This window comes from Mytilus edulis, chromosome 8, assembly GCF_963676685.1.
Source record: "Mytilus edulis chromosome 8, xbMytEdul2.2, whole genome shotgun sequence".
Classification (NCBI taxonomy): domain Eukaryota; kingdom Metazoa; phylum Mollusca; class Bivalvia; order Mytilida; family Mytilidae; genus Mytilus; species Mytilus edulis.
The window spans coordinates 53,289,573-53,309,719 of record NC_092351.1 but is presented as its reverse complement, the minus strand read 5'-3'; the positions used below and the strand labels follow the sequence as shown (position 1 = coordinate 53,309,719).

The 20,147-nt window shown below is 32.6% G+C and overlaps 1 protein-coding gene across 1 annotated transcript; it reads right to left on the bottom strand.

Moving 5' to 3' along the window:
* Nucleotides 1–6,314: 6,314 nt before the first annotated feature.
* On the bottom strand, nucleotides 6,315–16,258 carry LOC139487042 (uncharacterized). Its single transcript, XM_071272060.1, has 2 exons — nucleotides 16,164–16,258; nucleotides 6,315–8,335 (listed from the first exon to the last, which is right to left on the bottom strand). Exons 1-2 carry the CDS (start codon nucleotides 16,168–16,170, stop codon nucleotides 6,462–6,464), a joined length of 1,881 nt encoding a protein of 626 aa, XP_071128161.1. The 5' UTR covers nucleotides 16,171–16,258; the 3' UTR covers nucleotides 6,315–6,461.
* Between the last annotated feature and the right edge of the window lie 3,889 nt (nucleotides 16,259–20,147).

The following is a 20,147-nucleotide window of genomic DNA, read 5'->3' as shown; positions in this document are numbered from 1 at the left end:
AAAATACAAGGGTCTTATCTTTAAAAAATATATTTACAGTATTACAGTTGAATTACTTGTACGACCCAGTAATCATTCTTATTTAAAAGATCTTATGAGCATTCAATATCAGGTCTGTTGATTTTCGTAGTTTTTTGTTGTATTTTTTTAAGGGATAATATATGCCTTTTCTTAACATGGTGAACATGGCGTTTTTGCTGTGAGTCGAACATTATTGGTTAACGTTGTGTGTCCAAAACGCACATAAGGCATATTATCTTATCACCTATATATTTATAGAGATATGATTGGTTAAAGGAATACACGTGGTGACTATGTATACTTGATATAGAGTGTCATAAAAATAGGGTAAGTTACCATACATGGTTAGTTACCATATGGGGTAAGTAAGGAGTTACTTCCCTTTCAAAATAAATCAGATGCCACAGCCCTTTATAAAAACAACACGGTGTTGAGGGAAAATATGAAAGGATTCAACAGACGAAGAAATTGATTATGAAAGATTGAAATGTATGCATAAAACATAATTCAAACGAATACAATGTTATTGTTGGCATAACGGAGTTACTGTCCTTTCAAAACAAAAACAAAAAAGAAATCTGAAAGGATTCAACAGAGGAATAAATCGATACATGTATTATAATGAAAGATTGAAATAAATTCATAAAACAAATTTAAAACTAACAAATTGTTACAGTTGGCAATAGGTTTCTGTATAGACCAATGCAAGTTTAATACTAAGTATTGAAGACTTGATCACTTTGATAGGCCGCTAGTCAAAATAACACTTGTGAATTTTAAGATAGTCGGTCTCACCCCATATGTAATTTTTGACCTCATATATATCGTATTAGGTCACGAACACACCATATAACTAATATTATCTTACCTCCTATGCATTTCTAGGAATATGATTGGTTAAGAGAGTCCTTGTGGAGACCATGTACATTTCATATTAGGTAAGTAGGGAGGTGAAGCTTATTTTATACACGGTTAGCAGTAGTTTTACGTCCCTTTATAATCATCATTAGGTTCAAAGGGAGGCGGTGCTTTTTCATACACGGTTAGTAGTGGTGTTACGTCCCTTTATAAAAACAAAACGGTACTGAGAAAAAAGTTGAAGGGTTCAACAGACGAAGAGATTCATTTTGATGATTAAGATTGAAATAAATTCATAAAACACATTTAAACTTGCAAGTGGTTATTGTTGGCATCTGTTTTTGTAGGATCATTGAAAGTTGTTTCGTAATGCTGACAGTATTGAAGACTTGCTCATTTTGATATTTCACTAGTCTAAATTTTACACGTTAAGATAGTTTTCCTTTTTATAAAAAAAGATCATCGGAAGGTAGAAGGTACCAAGACCTTGTTGATAAATATTCCGTATCAACTTCACACATAATACATGATGGTCTTGGTGTATATATTCTGTGTACTGATGTTGTTCATCATCTTAACAACGTGTTATGTTGTTTTTTCATTTGTCTTTTTTCTATTATTAATATTACTTTTATTGTTGGATTGCTTTATGAGATATCCATTCGTTTGATGTGTTTGGACTTTTGATTTTGCCTTTTGATTTTAGACTTTCCTTTTTGAATTTTCCTCGGAGTTCAGTATTTTTGTGTTTTTACTTTTTGTACTTATTGTGTTTCTTTGGTATACTTTAAAAGATCCCGTTAGTATGTTATTGTTATATAATATGTCAGTATGATATTTTTATATTATGCATTAGACAATCCTGTGAACCACAAACGTAAATATTATTCAATCACGTCGTGGAATGAACTTTTTGTGGATTCTTATAAATTCCATTGAACTTTTGAAATATTCAAATATCGGTCTATTTCTGAAATTAATTCTTACATACTTTTGATTTTTTAACCCTGCATGCTAACATTGCCCATGTGAAATTTTAAATTTGTATGTATAAACATTGAACGACAGTGACGTATAAAATGTTCTGACTTCAGACACGCGAATCAATGAATGTGTTTGTAGATAGATAGTTTTGTGTTCTTTTAAATTGTTCCTTTTTAAATTGTTACACGATGATGACTGCTGTACCCATGTTTTGACTATTTTATTTGTTATGTCTGTTTAGTTCCATCATCATTGTAAGTATAACGGAATTTGATGAGCCTTTCAACAAAGTGAGAGGTTTAGCGCTATAAAACCATGTTTAATCCACCATTTTCTACATTTAAAAATGCCTGTACCAAGTCAGGAATATTACAGTTCTTGTTCATTCATTTTTCATGTGTTTTGTCATTTGATTTTGACATGTGATTATGGACTTTCCGAATAGATTTTCTTCTAGTTCAGTTTTTTTGTGATTTTACTGTTTTCGTTACATAGTGTGCTAGTGACGTAATACGGTATATATGGGGTCAGTAAATTCAATATGGGGTTTCAAGCTTCGCTCTCGCCCCATATGGAATTTACTGAACCCATATATACCGTATTAGGTCACTAACACACTATGTTACTAATAATATTCTTTCAGAAAGAGTAGAGTAATTAAAAGCATTTCACTCATTGAAAATTATATTCTCCATAAAGATAGTAACACGCTCTTATAACATAGTCTTTGTATTGTAAAAAGTAAAAACACAAAAATACTGAACTCCGAGGAAAATTCAAAAAGGAAAATCAAAAATCAAAAGGCAAAATCAAAAGTCCAAACACATCAAACGAATGGATAACAACTGTCATATTCCTGACTTGGTACAGGCATTTTCTAATGTAGAAAATGGTGGATTGAACCTGGTTTTATAGCTAGCTAAACCTCTCACTTGTATGACAGTCGCATCAAATTCCATTACATTGTCAACGATGCATGAACAAAACAAACATACTCAAAGAGTAAAAATGTCAAAAATAGGGGTACAACAGTCAATATTGTGTTATCATCTTAATATCACTACATAAACAACAAATGTAACAAAGTAGGCATACATCAAATTTAACATTCTCATTTTGCTTTTCTTATACGGCTGAATTTATCTATGTAAAGTCTACCCATAGATGAAAGAAGGTTTTCATTACTGGTGTAAATTTGCGCGTTTGAAATTCGCACAGGTAGACCTAAAAATAATTTTGTCATATGACGGCATACATAAATGCAGACTCACGTAAAGTAGATATAACAAAAAACAGACTTACAGTAAAAATAATAAATAAAATAATGGTGTGGTTCAAAGTATGACGGGACACATAAGTACAGTTTCACGTCAAATACGGCTGAATTGTATGATGATTAAAGTAACACGATATCAAATGATGTTACACTATAGAATATCGTTCCTAACGATAAATGAAGAAGGTGCATAAGAAACATGCAAGGAATGTAGCAGGTTCTCGCTTGTTCCGACAGTGGGTAACAATACACGTTTCTTCGGCGTTTATTATCGTGAAAACAAAATAATAAAATGACTTCATTTCCTGTAAGAGTGTTGAGATATTTGACAATGATGCCTTCTATCGTCTTTATCCTATTCTTTAAAAATTCTTCACATATATATATTTAAACGTCTGTGTTAATTAATATTTAAGCATTTAAACGATTTATTTGAATATGTTCTTATGCATACTAGCGTTCTTTTTCAGGGTTGAGCTTTTTGGCATTACATTCTTATTCATGTTGCACGCTGTTTCCCGATGATTTTATTTCATCAGATAATTCAAAATTATTTAAAGCATTCATGATATGTGACTATTACAGTTATGTCGTTAAGATACTCATTTGTTTTGCAAAAGCAAAAAGTGAAATTTATTTGAAAAAAGAATAGATATATCAATTACCGAAATACTCACCTAATGGATCAAAATGAAATTTAAACATTCAGATCCCGTTAAATTATTTTTTCTTATTTCATTATAAAACATATAATTATTTCTCCATATTTATAATAAAACATAAATATAACAACAAGTTGCCCTCCAATGAATCGATAATTGGTGCTTTGATGAAGGTAAACCTAGAATTGCGATGCAAACGCAAAACTATAAAGATGTATATACATGATATATGTTAACCTATTAAGGTGGTACCCAACACTTTAACTAAAATTAATTTGGCTCGTTTAATTTTCTTGAAATTTTGACAAAGTATTTATTTTGATCCTTTGACAAAAATATAAACATTTGAAAAAATTTGAACTCAACGTTTTATCAGAAAAATTACACTGGTTACATAGCAGTTTGACAAACACTTATTTTGATTATTGAGAAGCTTAATATTCCTTTAACAACACACCGTAATTAAAACGTTAAGCTGATTTTACAGAGTTATCTACCTGTAGTGTTAAGTACCACCTTAAATCCAAACGACGGAAACAAACTTAAAAAAGCCAACGACTTTTAGGAATTTAGATTCCTGTAAAACCAATGCTTTGGTGAACAGGGATGGGTGTATTAATTGAGTTGAACATGATGTACAAGTACAGATAATGACAAGTGTATCGTTTCATAAAGTGATGGGACTAAACGACTCATAAACAATAAAAACAAAAGGGTGATTATTTGGGGCGGGGAACATTACTAATATCACTGTCGGTAAAAGCCAGAAAGTATTCATTTTTTTATATAAATAAGGTCGTTTGAATTGTTTTACATTGTCATTTCGGGGCCTTTTATAGCTGACTTTGCGGTATGGGCTTTGCTTATTGTTGAATGACCTATAATTGTTAATTTTTGTGTCATTAATGGTCTCTTGTAGACAGTTGCTGCATTGGTAATCATACCACATCTTCCTGTTTATATGGTATCTTTAGGAGATTTCATAAGCAGTACATATACAAGTATGCATGTCAAAGAAAGTGTATGTATTGCTTTGCTAGTATAAATGGGGAAGTGGGATATACAAAAAGACAAGAGTTTGTGAATTTAAACCACAGAAAACTAAAGCAATCTAGATAACACATGACATATTCAGAATGGACGAGTATTTGTTTTACTGGTAATTTGTAGATTTGGTTAACTTTGTTGGTCCCTTTAATTTGAAATTAGATAAGTATATTTATTAGAGCAAATTTATCAATTTATAACTTCACATATTCACAAAAATACTTAGAATTTCATTATAGCAATGACATATTTAAGTTTTATCAAAACTTACATTGGATTATACCTATAACACAGCTATCATAGGATTTACGAAACGAGGTCAATTGGATATGACACCATTTTCAAAAGAAAGCGGTGGCCATCTTGAAAAAATGGATTTTTTTTATGGCCAGCATTTTTTTTTATTATTATAATTTTGTCAACCTTTATACAAAATTTCATACTCATTTTTGATAAACAGAATTATGGATCCGTTAAAGAAAAGATAAAATTAAATCAGAAGAATCGATAGCAAAACGAAACCAGATTGGGTTAATGAAAACTAAATAACAAAAACCATTCTGTTCTCATTTCTTTTTGCAATACCGTTAGCACAATAACGTCGTTATGTTTTCAGTAACGTCACCCTCTTTCCTTCAAATTCTTTGCATATGGGTCAACTTTGAAGCAATTTCTCTAAACAAAATGTTTATATAAGTTTTTTATACATGCAAGAATTCAGTATACAACCCTTGATATTGTGTTAGTTTTTACTCTCTCCCCGTATATAAGTACATACCCAGCCTTTGCATAATTAAAAAACGAAAGTATATAGACAGGGTATTTTCCTGACATATCTATCAAAAATGACGTTTTATTGTGAAAATTACAAAAATAAATGTACTTCCGTTTTCTTATTTCATATTCCGATGTAACTAAAATAAAATAAAATAACCTGTGTATCAAAATCTAAGAAATCAGAAGAAAAGCCATTAGGTATCGTGTAACCTTAATTTTCCGATACAATACAACAGAAGTTAAAAGCTATAAAATCGAAATGCTACTCATAAAAGTATGGTAACTATCAAAAATTAAAACACAAATATAATGCCAATTTGTGTTCGGAAAGTAAATGAAATTGATATACTTTTTATTGTTTGTGAACTACACGAACATATAATTATCAACACAAATGAATGCTAGTTACTAACATTCAGTACCTAGTTACAGAAAAAAACAATAAAACAAATCAATTTTATTGGATAACTTTATTTTTTTCAAATAGAAGAAACCAGCTGTCTTGTTATGAATTGCGAATGCAAACAAATCAAATTTGCGCCAATTTGCTACTTTCCTTAGATTTTTAATGTAGTTAAAAAAACATTTAGTTTGTAAATATATTTTTAAATTTTACAAAAAAGTTCACTCGGTACAATATGAGTGAAATATTGAAGGAATTTTCCTAAGCTTTGTATTGTCTCTGAGAACCAAAAAAAGGATCTAAATATGTTTTATCTTTGTAACCATTGAATGCATAAATATACCAATCAATCTATTAATCGAAGTCTTTTTATCGCAGGATTAAACGATTCTGGGAGTAATTCAACAGATCGTAAGAACGCTATTCGTGCGGATTATGTGTCGCCTAACAGCTGAAAAGCAACACCGAGAATATTATTGGCTACAGCTTTTAAACCCAAACCTCCAATTAAATAATTTCTTTTTATAACAAGTTGTAAATATTTGATGGTATAATGACACTGTCTGACATTATTCAGCTGATAATGACAAAGACAATGAAGAAAACAGGCATAAACTAAAGACGGAATAAAAAAACGCTTTTGGTCAACTTCGATTTGTAGTTCAAATGGTATTAACATAGAGTTCCGTTCGAATATAATACTGTCTATAAAAACAAATTTCCACAGATGTACAATGCTCTTTTTCTTAAATGGTTTCAATTTATTCAATAGATGGTGAATTTCAGACATTTTCATAGACGGGAACTGTCTTTCAAAAGTACATTTTGATAACGTATACATAATGATACGTAAAGCTTTGCCGTATTGTTTTATTTTGTAGAAAAACGAAGCTATCATCAGCCATCCAGATACAGCATCGTGATAGATATTCTGTAGCAGAGTACTAAGACATGATTTGTACTGTCGGTATTGGGATTTATTATTACTGTATGTACTGTTGAGAGTTATACGCTGGGCACGCAATGAACAGCCAATTGACATGAAATATGTATACACGTATTTTATAAACGATTTATCAGATGTAACTGCCTTTTGAATTATCCCTTTCAACCAAGAACTAAACGAAATATTTTTGACATTGAAACTCCAACGGAAATTAATTTTTGCTAATTGAAATAAAAAGGAATTCGTTATTTTTGTAATATTATAAACACACAATTCATTGTAATCCATATTTAAATAGTTCATTGATGCGGCAACATTGTATACTTGATCTGAAAATAAAATGCATCGCCAACCGTAACTATGCAATATTTTTAGCTTTTCTAGAAGTACTTTACGAGCACAACCCTCCATTTTATTCTCAAACAAATTGTTCTGTGGAATGAAGTAATGTAAACAAACTGAATATTCAACGCAATAAACCAGTCTGCTAAAACATCGCATGAAACAAGGTATAAGATTGTCAGGTTTCCATACGGATTGTGGCAGTTCTTCAGAGATCCAAAAAATAATTGATTTTAAGAAATAAGAACAGAGGAAATCTTTACATTCGGAGTAGGAAGCTATAACATCCTTCAAAAGAATTTTCATCAGAACATAGCATAATAATTGAGTGTGTGTAAAGGTATTGATTAATAATTTTTCACCTATTGAAAATGATATTCGCCATTCTATATCCTCATTTGACGACCCTTTTACTCCGATAGGTACAAAAAGGACTCCGTGGTTTATGATACTTTGTTTTACATTGTAATTTGGCCATGCGTTAGTAGATCTTGTAATCCAATGTGCTGCAGATGCTACCCACGTCTTACAATGTAGACAGTCGGCAATGTCAAATGCTTCTTCCATGTCAGCTATACACGGTCCATGAATCTTTAAAAGGTTTGTTGTATCGACCAGCTGGTAACATAATTTACTAGATAGATAGTACTTATTAGTGAATTGCACACAGTTCGCCAATAAAGTCTGACTACTGGTGTATTTTAGTCTCAACTTAGTAAAACCAGGCTTTACAGCGTTTGTATCTATGGACAGATATGACATATTTGGATTTACGCAATGGGGTTTCACAACATAAACCTCAATATTTTTCCGAACAAACATAATATCTAAGTCACTGCCTCGCATCTCGAGTCCTTCTCCAAAACTTCCACTCGTTATACTTAATCTATGCTCCTCATTTAACAAGCTATCCCTTGACGCATTTAACAACCTGATTTGTTTAACATGCTCCTCTGTCCCTACTATATTAAGACACATATAACGATATAGTTCTTTTGACAAATTTTGTGTTATGTTATCTGTAATAAACAAGTTGATGTTATTTAAAGATGAATCATTTTCAAACATCATTAAAATAGGCGCAAGCCATACATATACATATAAAGTATTTTCCATGAATAGAAAATCAACTTTCCTTGTTAAATGTGGCACAAAACTTAAAAATGAAATTTAATATGACAGAGAAGATCATAACGGATCATAACGAGGGTCTCGATACATCAGAACATTTTGGAAACTTTAATATGATTTATATGTTTAGCCATGGAAGCATATCGGTTTAGAAATGTTATGAAAATTTATCCTATCTATATGAAACCTAGTACTTTGTGAGATTATTATATGCAGCTGTGCATGTAGGTAGAATGCTTTGTGTTTCCCAAAGAGTTTTGGCCCTTTTTAATCCCTACCTGAACATGGAAAACCATTCACATGATTAGTCATATCCTCGTGGTGTATGATTATATTATTTAATCATAATATTCAAGTTTGCATGTTGATAGTATTATAAAGACCAACGATCATGAGTTTTCTAGAGTATTGTCCAATGAATTTAAGATATTATGGTTTCGTTCCGCTACTACCTTGTCATGGTAACACCTCAAAGACTGTTAAAATATGTATGTTTAATTGGTATATTGTAACATCCTTTTGTGGAATGTGCATGTTTGTTCAATGTAGAATTATAATTTCATATAATGATTTCCGGTGTATTTCAGTCGCTGGATAACTAGTACTTAAACTTCTTTAAACCAGGTGTATGTTAATCTTAAATGTGAAATTCCGAAAATTGATATAAAGAATAAATAATATCATAAAAGAATCTTTGGAGGGTGAAATTACTTAAAGTGAATTAACGACAGTATTGTAAAGAATGAAATATGAAATAAACCCTGGATAAGATGGTTTACAAATGAACTTTTCAGGTTTTTCTGGAGAAATATAGGACAATTTTGCTCTATTGTTAATGGTTATAAAAAGGGGCAATTGTATATTACTAAAAGAGAAGGTATGATGAACAATATTCCAAAGGGAGATACCCCTATGCAGTACATATAAAACTGGCGACCAATAAGCTTACTTAATACCATATATAAATTAATAACGAACTGCATAACAGAGCGTATAAAATTAGTCCTACCTCAAATTATTAATAGTGATCATACGGGTTTCATTCCCAGTAGGTTAATTGGTGAAAATATTCGTCTTATCTATGATACCTTTTTCATACAAAACTTAATGATTTACCAAGAATGCTCCTGGTTATAGATATTGAAAAAAGCTTTTGACTATGTATGGGTCTTTTTCAAAATATGTACATATTTTCAGACTGTCCTGTGCGGAAAATACGATTTTATCGTCATATGAATTTTGGTGTTTTGCATAATGCAACATTAGCTCAAAACTTCATTGGTTCCAATATCGAATATTACATAGAATTATAGGCACAAATGAATTTTTATTTAAAATTAAGATAAAACACACAGATAAATGTTCTTACTGTAGTGAATCTATTGATGATATTGAGCACATTTGTGGCTATATTTTAAGATATCAGATTCATGGTTTAAACTAAGTGATAAGATTTAAAACCAAACAAAACATATATAATCCCATTTAATATGTACATTATTTTATTTGGAAATTTAGAAAAACATTGAAAACAATAAATTAAAGACTGAATAATACTGTTGACAAATTTCTTTGTTTATGGAACAAAACTTTGTGAAAATCAGGTAAAGTTTACCGAATTAAAGAAGTACCTCAAAGAATCTCTTACACTGGAAATGTGTTTATTTTTTAAAAGAAACACTTTCAAGATTGCCAATATCTGCTGGAACCCCTGGCTCTCAATACTAGAATCATTTCTACTATAATATTTTAATTTGTAGGTACTTTATATACCTAAACTAGTCTTTTTTATTACACTTCTTTACCGTATCCACATATGTTCTTTTTCTCTCTTTTTGAAATATTGTTTTTTACTAATAATTTAATGAAATTTTCTAGGTAGGAAATATAAACTAATAGAACGTTGACAATTTTTGTTTTAGCATTCTCGTCTTGACGTCACATTAAAACCAATTATGATGTCACACGAAAATTTAAGAAAATGTTTAATCGCTGTTGATTTTTTTTTACATATAGCTTATGCGTCGACATATTAAATAAGGTAATGTAAGTTTACTTATCATATTAAAAAATCAACTTGTCGAAGACTAAGCTCTAAATAAACTCATTATACATGTTATAGATACAAGGATTGAAATTTTACATATGCGCCAGAAGCGCAGTTTGTCTACAAAAGACTCGTCAGTGACGCTCGAATCAAATAGTTATCAAAGGTACCAGGATTATAATTTAGTACGCCAGACGCGCGTTTCGTCTACATAAGACTCATCAGTGACGCTCAAATCAAAAATATTTTTAAACCCAAACAAGTACAAAGTTGAAGAGCATTGAGGATCGAAAATTCCAAAAAGTTGTGCCAAATACGGCTAAGGTAATCTATGCCTGGGATAAGAAAATCCTTAGTTTTTCAAAAAGTTCAAAGTTTTGTATACAGAAAATTTATAAAAATGACTACATTATTGATATTCATGTCAACACCGAAGTGTTGACTACTGGGCTGGTGATACCCTCGGGGACGAAACGTCCACCAGCAGTGGCATCGACCCAGTGGTGTAAATAGTTATCAAAGGTACCAGGATTATAATTTAGTACGCCAGACGCGCGTTTCGTCTACATAAGACTCATCAGTGACGCTCAAATCAAAAATATTTTTAAACCCAAACAAGTACAAAGTTGAAGAGCATTGAGGATCGAAAATTCCAAAAAGTTGTGCCAAATACGGCTAAGGTAATCTATGCCTGGGATAAGAAAATCCTTAGTTTTTCAAAAAGTTCAAAGTTTTGTATACAGAAAATTTATAAAAATGACTACATTATTGATATTCATGTCAACACCGAAGTGTTGACTACTGGGCTGGTGATACCCTCGGGGACGAAACGTCCACCAGCAGTGGCATCGACCCAGTGGTGTAAATAGTTATCAAAGGTACCAGGATTATAATTTAGTACGCCAGACGCGCGTTTCGTCTACATAAGACTCATCAGTGACGCTCAAATCAAAAATATTTTTAAACCCAAACAAGTACAAAGTTGAAGAGCATTGAGGATCGAAAATTCCAAAAAGTTGTGCCAAATACGGCTAAGGTAATCTATGCCTGGGATAAGAAAATCCTTAGTTTTTCAAAAAGTTCAAAGTTTTGTATACAGAAAATTTATAAAAATGACTACATTATTGATATTCATGTCAACACCGAAGTGTTGACTACTGGGCTGGTGATACCCTCGGGGACGAAACGTCCACCAGCAGTGGCATCGACCCAGTGGTGTAAATAGTTATCAAAGGTACCAGGATTATAATTTAGTACGCCAGACGCGCGTTTCGTCTACATAAGACTCATCAGTGACGCTCAAATCAAAAATATTTTTAAACCCAAACAAGTACAAAGTTGAAGAGCATTGAGGATCGAAAATTCCAAAAAGTTGTGCCAAATACGGCTAAGGTAATCTATGTCTGGGATAAGAAAATCCTTAGTTTTTCAAAAAGTTCAAAGTTTTGTATACAGAAAATTTATAAAAATGACTACATTATTGATATTCATGTCAACACCGAAGTGTTGACTACTGGGCTGGTGATACCCTCGGGGACGAAACGTCCACCAGCAGTGGCATCGACCCAGTGGTGTAAATAGTTATCAAAGGTACCAGGATTATAATTTAGTACGCCAGACGCGCGTTTCGTCTACATAAGACTCATCAGTGACGCTCAAATCAAAAATATTTTTAAACCCAAACAAGTACAAAGTTGAAGAGCATTGAGGATCGAAAATTCCAAAAAGTTGTGCCAAATACGGCTAAGGTAATCTATGCCTGGGATAAGAAAATCCTTAGTTTTTCAAAATGTTCAAAGTTTTGTATACAGAAAATTTATAAAAATGACTACATTATTGATATTCATGTCAACACCGAAGTGTTGACTACTGGGCTGGTGATACCCTCGGGGACGAAACGTCCACCAGCAGTGGCATCGACCCAGTGGTGTAAATAGTTATCAAAGGTACCAGGATTATAATTTAGTACGCCAGACGCGCGTTTCGTCTACATAAGACTCATCAGTGACGCTCAAATCAAAAATATTTTTAAACCCAAACAAGTACAAAGTTGAAGAGCATTGAGGATCGAAAATTCCAAAAAGTTGTGCCAAATACGGCTAAGGTAATCTATGCCTGGGATAAGAAAATCCTTAGTTTTTCAAAAAGTTCAAAGTTTTGTATACAGAAAATTTATAAAAATGACTACATTATTGATATTCATGTCAACACCGAAGTGTTGACTACTGGGCTGGTGATACCCTCGGGGACGAAACGTCCACCAGCAGTGGCATCGACCCAGTGGTGTAAATAGTTATCAAAGGTACCAGGATTATAATTTAGTACGCCAGACGCGCGTTTCGTCTACATAAGACTCATCAGTGACGCTCAAATCAAAAATATTTTTAAACCCAAACAAGTACAAAGTTGAAGAGCATTGAGGATCGAAAATTCCAAAAAGTTGTGCCAAATACGGCTAAGGTAATCTATGCCTGGGATAAGAAAATCCTTAGTTTTTCAAAAAGTTCAAAGTTTTGTATACAGAAAATTTATAAAAATGACTACATTATTGATATTCATGTCAACACCGAAGTGTTGACTACTGGGCTGGTGATACCCTCGGGGACGAAACGTCCACCAGCAGTGGCATCGACCCAGTGGTGTAAATAGTTATCAAAGGTACCAGGATTATAATTTAGTACGCCAGACGCGCGTTTCGTCTACATAAGACTCATCAGTGACGCTCAAATCAAAAATATTTTTAAACCCAAACAAGTACAAAGTTGAAGAGCATTGAGGATCGAAAATTCCAAAAAGTTGTGCCAAATACGGCTAAGGTAATCTATGCCTGGGATAAGAAAATCCTTAGTTTTTCAAAAAGTTCAAAGTTTTGTATACAGAAAATTTATAAAAATGACTACATTATTGATATTCATGTCAACACCGAAGTGTTGACTACTGGGCTGGTGATACCCTCGGGGACGAAACGTCCACCAGCAGTGGCATCGACCCAGTGGTGTAAATAGTTATCAAAGGTACCAGGATTATAATTTAGTACGCCAGACGCGCGTTTCGTCTACATAAGACTCATCAGTGACGCTCAAATCAAAAATATTTTTAAACCCAAACAAGTACAAAGTTGAAGAGCATTGAGGATCGAAAATTCCAAAAAGTTGTGCCAAATACGGCTAAGGTAATCTATGCCTGGGATAAGAAAATCCTTAGTTTTTCAAAAAGTTCAAAGTTTTGTATACAGAAAATTTATAAAAATGACTACATTATTGATATTCATGTCAACACCGAAGTGTTGACTACTGGGCTGGTGATACCCTCGGGGACGAAACGTCCACCAGCAGTGGCATCTACCCAGTGGTGTAAATAGTTATCAAAGGTACCAGGATTATAATTTAGTACGCCAGACGCGCGTTTCGTCTACATAAGACTCATCAGTGACGCTCAAATCAAAAATATTTTTAAACCCAAACAAGTACAAAGTTGAAGAGCATTGAGGATCGAAAATTCCAAAAAGTTGTGCCAAATACGGCTAAGGTAATCTATGCCTGGGATAAGAAAATCCTTAGTTTTTCAAAAAGTTCAAAGTTTTGTATACAGAAAATTTATAAAAATGACTACATTATTGATATTCATGTCAACACCGAAGTGTTGACTACTGGGCTGGTGATACCCTCGGGGACGAAACGTCCACCAGCAGTGGCATCGACCCAGTGGTGTAAATAGTTATCAAAGGTACCAGGATTATAATTTAGTACGCCAGACGCGCGTTTCGTCTACATAAGACTCATCAGTGACGCTCAAATCAAAAATATTTTTAAACCCAAACAAGTACAAAGTTGAAGAGCATTGAGGATCGAAAATTCCAAAAAGTTGTGCCAAATACGGCTAAGGTAATCTATGCCTGGGATAAGAAAATCCTTAGTTTTTCAAAAAGTTCAAAGTTTTGTATACAGAAAATTTATAAAAATGACTACATTATTGATATTCATGTCAACACCGAAGTGTTGACTACTGGGCTGGTGATACCCTCGGGGACGAAACGTCCACCAGCAGTGGCATCGACCCAGTGGTGTAAATAGTTATCAAAGGTACCAGGATTATAATTTAGTACGCCAGACGCGCGTTTCGTCTACATAAGACTCATCAGTGACGCTCAAATCAAAAATATTTTTAAACCCAAACAAGTACAAAGTTGAAGAGCATTGAGGATCGAAAATTCCAAAAAGTTGTGCCAAATACGGCTAAGGTAATCTATGCCTGGGATAAGAAAATCCTTAGTTTTTCAAAAAGTTCAAAGTTTTGTATACAGAAAATTTATAAAAATGACTACATTATTGATATTCATGTCAACACCGAAGTGTTGACTACTGGGCTGGTGATACCCTCGGGGACGAAACGTCCACCAGCAGTGGCATCAAACAATGTTAACGTGACCAACTAAAGTATGAAGTTGAAGAGCATTGAGGACCAAAGATTCTTGAAAGTTTTAGTATTACAATGAAAGTTGGGTGAACAGTTTAATTATAGTTATGATCATGTCAATGATAACACAACAGTGCTGACTAATGAGCGAATAGTACCCTCGCGAGGGATAAAAACTCAACTAACGGGGGCAAAAAAGGTTGTAAATAAACTCATCATATTTACCAGGATTGAAATTATATATTTGCGGCAGACCTACAGTTTCCGAGACCAAAATGTGGTACGAAATAATTTTGTCGAATTTCATCAAAATCTCTACTGGTGGCCTATTTGAGTTATATTTCACTCTTTTACGTGTCTTTCGTAAACATAAAAAAATCTTCTTCAAATAAGAGATTTGTTTTTCAGACCTTTATCAATCTTGTAAATAAATGTGTTTCTCTTTTCTCGTTCTTATTAGATTAGACCGTTTGTTTTCCTGTTCAAATGGTTTTATACTTAGTTCAGTGATTTTTGGGGCCAATTCTAGCTTGATGTTCGATGTGAACCAAGGCTTCGTGTTGATAGCCGTACCTTGACCTTTAATGGTTTATTTTTACAAATTGTTACTTGGATGGGGAGTTGTCTCATTGGCACTCATCTCACATCTTCCTATAACTATTTACCCGATTGTGCGGATTTCAATTGCAGGCGATGTATGCATATCAAGCAGGTTACGCTTTAACTGTCTTATTCTTTTTAAACTTCGAGCCGTTTCATAAGTTGGTGTGTGATCTTTTCTCTTTATCTGTTATGAATATGAACATTCATTTTGTTCACTCATATTTCTTTATTGATTGGGTTATAAATCTACAAATTGTGGTGAATTTTTCAACATCTTAACACTGCTACCTGCGCATTATCGCGCGCCTAATTCTCTTTTCTTCAAAAATATATGTAATAGGACCTCATATATGCAACACTGTTGAATAAAAGTACATGTTAGTCTGTAGTAAACCTTGGAAACGTCATAAACTTGATTTTTTTAAAATACATTTAAAATTTGTACGGGGAATAATCCTATAAATACATTGTATACAGTTTCTTTTTTCAATTATATCATCGTATTCAGATTGTGTTTATCATTTACGTGCATTTACATCCTTTTAGATTTAAATTTTCTATTTTAAAAACATAACCAACATAATGTTATAGTGTAAAATAATTCTTAAGAAAACTTAAATCAAGTTAAATAATAGAATATATGTTTTTACCTGACATCTTCTTTAGTTAATTCAGATTCAATTGCAAGATGGATTTTTATGTGAAATGTTCTTTCGTTTCTGTTTCCATTGATACGTTACACTAACAATGACTAATACATACACAATAAATGATGGATTACATAGAATTGTATACAAAATCAACGTACCATTAAAAATGAGATTCAAATTTTATTTACGATAATTACATATAGAATTTCACTTTTAGAATAGAGATTGTATACACTCGACGCAAAAAAATTGTAACATAATCTGTTGTCGTCACTTTAATCGTTGTTTTGTGATTGAAATTCAGCCATATTGTGTTCATATGACTTATTACTTGTTGAAAACTATAGATAGTAATCTTATTTTTCTGCGGAGATGGATAAATTTTACATATATCTCAGATAAAATTGTGGACTATGCACATGCACACATTACACATTAGGCCATATAAATGTAAGATCAATTGTCAATTCTGGATGCGAAGAGTATTTAGTTCGCGATGTTAATCAATTAATCAAATTTATCGTCACAAACACGATTTTTCTTTTTGTTTCAGTTAAATGTCAAGTTTTCCATAAACGTCAGTATATCCATAAATGTATCCAGAATCGTGGCCTAGTCTTTATATGAAACTATACTTTTGTTTAAAATAAACCAGGATTTTCTTTTCTTAATACCTAAAGTTCTTTTCGTATAGATAGATAGATATTTTTATTTTAAAGTACAACTTGGTACATATACCTGAAATACAATATATTACAATTTTAAACATAAGCAGTCAATTAACATAAAATTATACTTACCAGCCTTTAGAGGCTTATAATGCACTGTCATTTATGTACGAAAATTATATGAATAAATTTTAAATTCATTAATCCTTATTATATCTGAGGCTTCATTCTTATTAGATGCAATGTAGCTTCAATATATCAGTTGTGTTTAATAATTAAATGAGAACATAAGAATGACAGTAACTTAATTATTGTTTGATAATGTAATGGTTGTTCATGTAAAATTAGGAAGATAAGAGTCGTCTCTCTTTGTACGTATACATATTATATTATGAAGAAAAATTATGATATAAAAGATAAAAGTTAATTTATCACCTAGAATTGACTGAATTCTGACAGTTGATCAACATAATAATAATAATTTATTCCATTTGTTGTGATAGCAAAATAGTATGTAAACAGTACGACTAATATTTGAAAATGTAAACAGGTACATAAAAAAATTGAAACTATTTATCACTAGTACATAACAAGCATGTGTAACAATAAACATACCAGACCCTACTAAGAACAATGCAGCGATTATAAAATATTTATTTAATTACTAGAAATTGTTTATATGTGTAGAATGCCTTTTCGTCTTGGTGTTAATTAAGATTATCTCCCTTTATAAAATTTGAAATAATCATCCTGTAAAATCCATATTTATGCTTCATTAGATTTTTAATTCAGGACACACAATTTGGTGCCGGTGATTTAGTTATTTCGTTGGTGTGCAAACATACCCAAAGATAAATAAAACAAAAAAGATCTTCAGGTTGTAGTATGATATTGTCCAAACAAATCTTTTGGTTGCGTGATGTTTGCCACAAACAAACAATAGGTTTTTTTCTTGCTGAAGGGAGAAAAAAGCTTGCATATTTTGACGTAAATATTGATTCACTTATAGGGTCTTTGCATCGGAACTAAACACATTTATTCAAAAACCAGTTGTTGGCATGACACGGGTTATGGTCTTCTCATATATGTTATGATGCTATGATACTAAACCCCTAACGGGAAGGATTGTGCCTGATGTTCATATGATGAAATCATAATCTTTCAGTCAGTTTAATTGAAGTCTGGAGCTGGCATGTCAGTTAACTGCTAGTAGTCTGTTGTTATTTATGTATTATTGTCATTTTGTTTATTTTCTTTGGTTACATCTTCTGACATCAGACTCGGACTTCTCTTGAACTGAATGTGCGTATTGTTATGCGTTTACTTTTCTACATTGGCTAGAGGTATATGGGGAGGGTTGAGATCTCACAAACATGTTTAACCCCGCCGCATTTTTGCGCCTGTCCCAAGTCAGAAGCCTCTGGCCTTTGTTAGTCTTGTATTATTTTTAATTTTAGTTTCTTGTGTACAATTTGGAAATTAGTATGGCGTTCATTATCACTGAACTAGCTTATATTTGTTTAGGGGCCAGCTGAAGGACGCCTCCGGGTGCGGAAGTTTCTCGCTACATTGAAGACCTGTTGGTGACCTTCTGCTGTTGTTTTTTTCTATGGTCGGGTTGTTTTCTCTTTGGCATATTCCCCATTTCCATTCTCAATTTTATTACTACACCATGATTCTTATTTTACTTGTTTGAGATAGAAAACAATCAGTAAACTTTTTCTGTTGTTCAGTTGTTTTAATACTATGTTTTTGTTAGTGTCAGAATACACGTAACAGTTATACTATGGATTGTCAAAAGGTCCTGTATTAATCTTTAAGAAGGCGTAACTCTTGGTATCATACCGGCATACTGAACGGATCTAAACATGGTCTGACACTTTTGAAAGTTGATTTTGAGTTTTGATCTGTTTCGGTCTGACACGGTCTTAACGGATCTAAACAGCTCGCTAGAAGATACAGTCTTAAATATCTTTACATGCCTTAACGGACTAATTTACATAATGAGACTATTGATCCGAACGGAGACTTAACGATCTGACAAGTCTTGACGTTTTCCTCTAGCGATAAATCCAGTCAATTAAGATACGATCAGACCAAAATGACCGTTTCAGACTGAAATCGTGCTACTAGTGTATATAGTCATTTTTTTGGTTAAATTTATTGTTTGCAAAAGAATGAATTATTCTAAATGATAAGGATGTTCTTATCACAGGCAGAAAACCCCAGTCGTTTTTGGCACAACTGTTTGGAACTTTTGGTCCGAAATGCTCTTCAACTTTGTACTTGTTTTAGCTTTCGAAAGTTTTTTCATCAGAGCGTCACTGGTTAGTCTTTTGTAGACGAAACGCGCGTCTGGCGTATTAAATAGTAAATATTTTTTTATGTAAAATCACTGGCCATTTTCAGAGATTATATATAGTCAGTAACCAGTCTACATAGTAATCAAATTGACAGTAATTCCGATTAGAATTGGGACGCTAATCCCAATAGCTAGTGTTAAAAGACTGCCACACTCTCTGCACGTTCATAACCTTTGAAAGTACTCTTTTGATGGTCTGTTTTATGCAATATCACTGTCACTATCCAATATACCAACATTTGCCAGTGACAGCCCAATTTTTATCGAACTTCATACCAGAAGGTTCTATTACAAGACTTACCTATTGTATTAATGGTTAATATTTTTATCGTCCTGATCATACTTGAAGAATTTGCCTTGGACCACAACAAAAACATTAGTATAGTATAGGGTTGAATTATGAATAGAAACATAATCATTTCTAAACTTCAAATGTTCGAAACATATACATTTCTAGGTCGCCTGGGACGATTAGATATTCGATGCCTTTCTTAGATTTAGCCCTCTGTATATTAAAACTTTTAAAACAATACTCTGAGCGATGCAATGTTTGACTATTTCTAGACGGTATTTTCCTCCTATTATCCGTGCCCTTAATTTCTAGTGGCAGTCCATAGTGTGTTCCCATGTACCGTCCGATGTGCCTTTTTTATTAATTGTTTTCTATTCGTCCTGAATAAGCTATTTAAATGTATGCACAAACCAATATGAAATGAGGACATGTGGTTTGATTGCCTATAGGACAATTATCCACCAAAGTGTAAATGAAGTGGGTGTAATCATTTGTATGCAACCGTTCTCCCTTCAACAATAAAAAAAACCCATATCGTATAGTCGGCTATGGAAGGCCCCGACATGAAAAATATGAAAAAAATCAATTGAGGAATGTTACATGTGTTACGGCCTGATTTATAATAAAACAATTTACAAAAAACAAGTATTAACAACCACCAT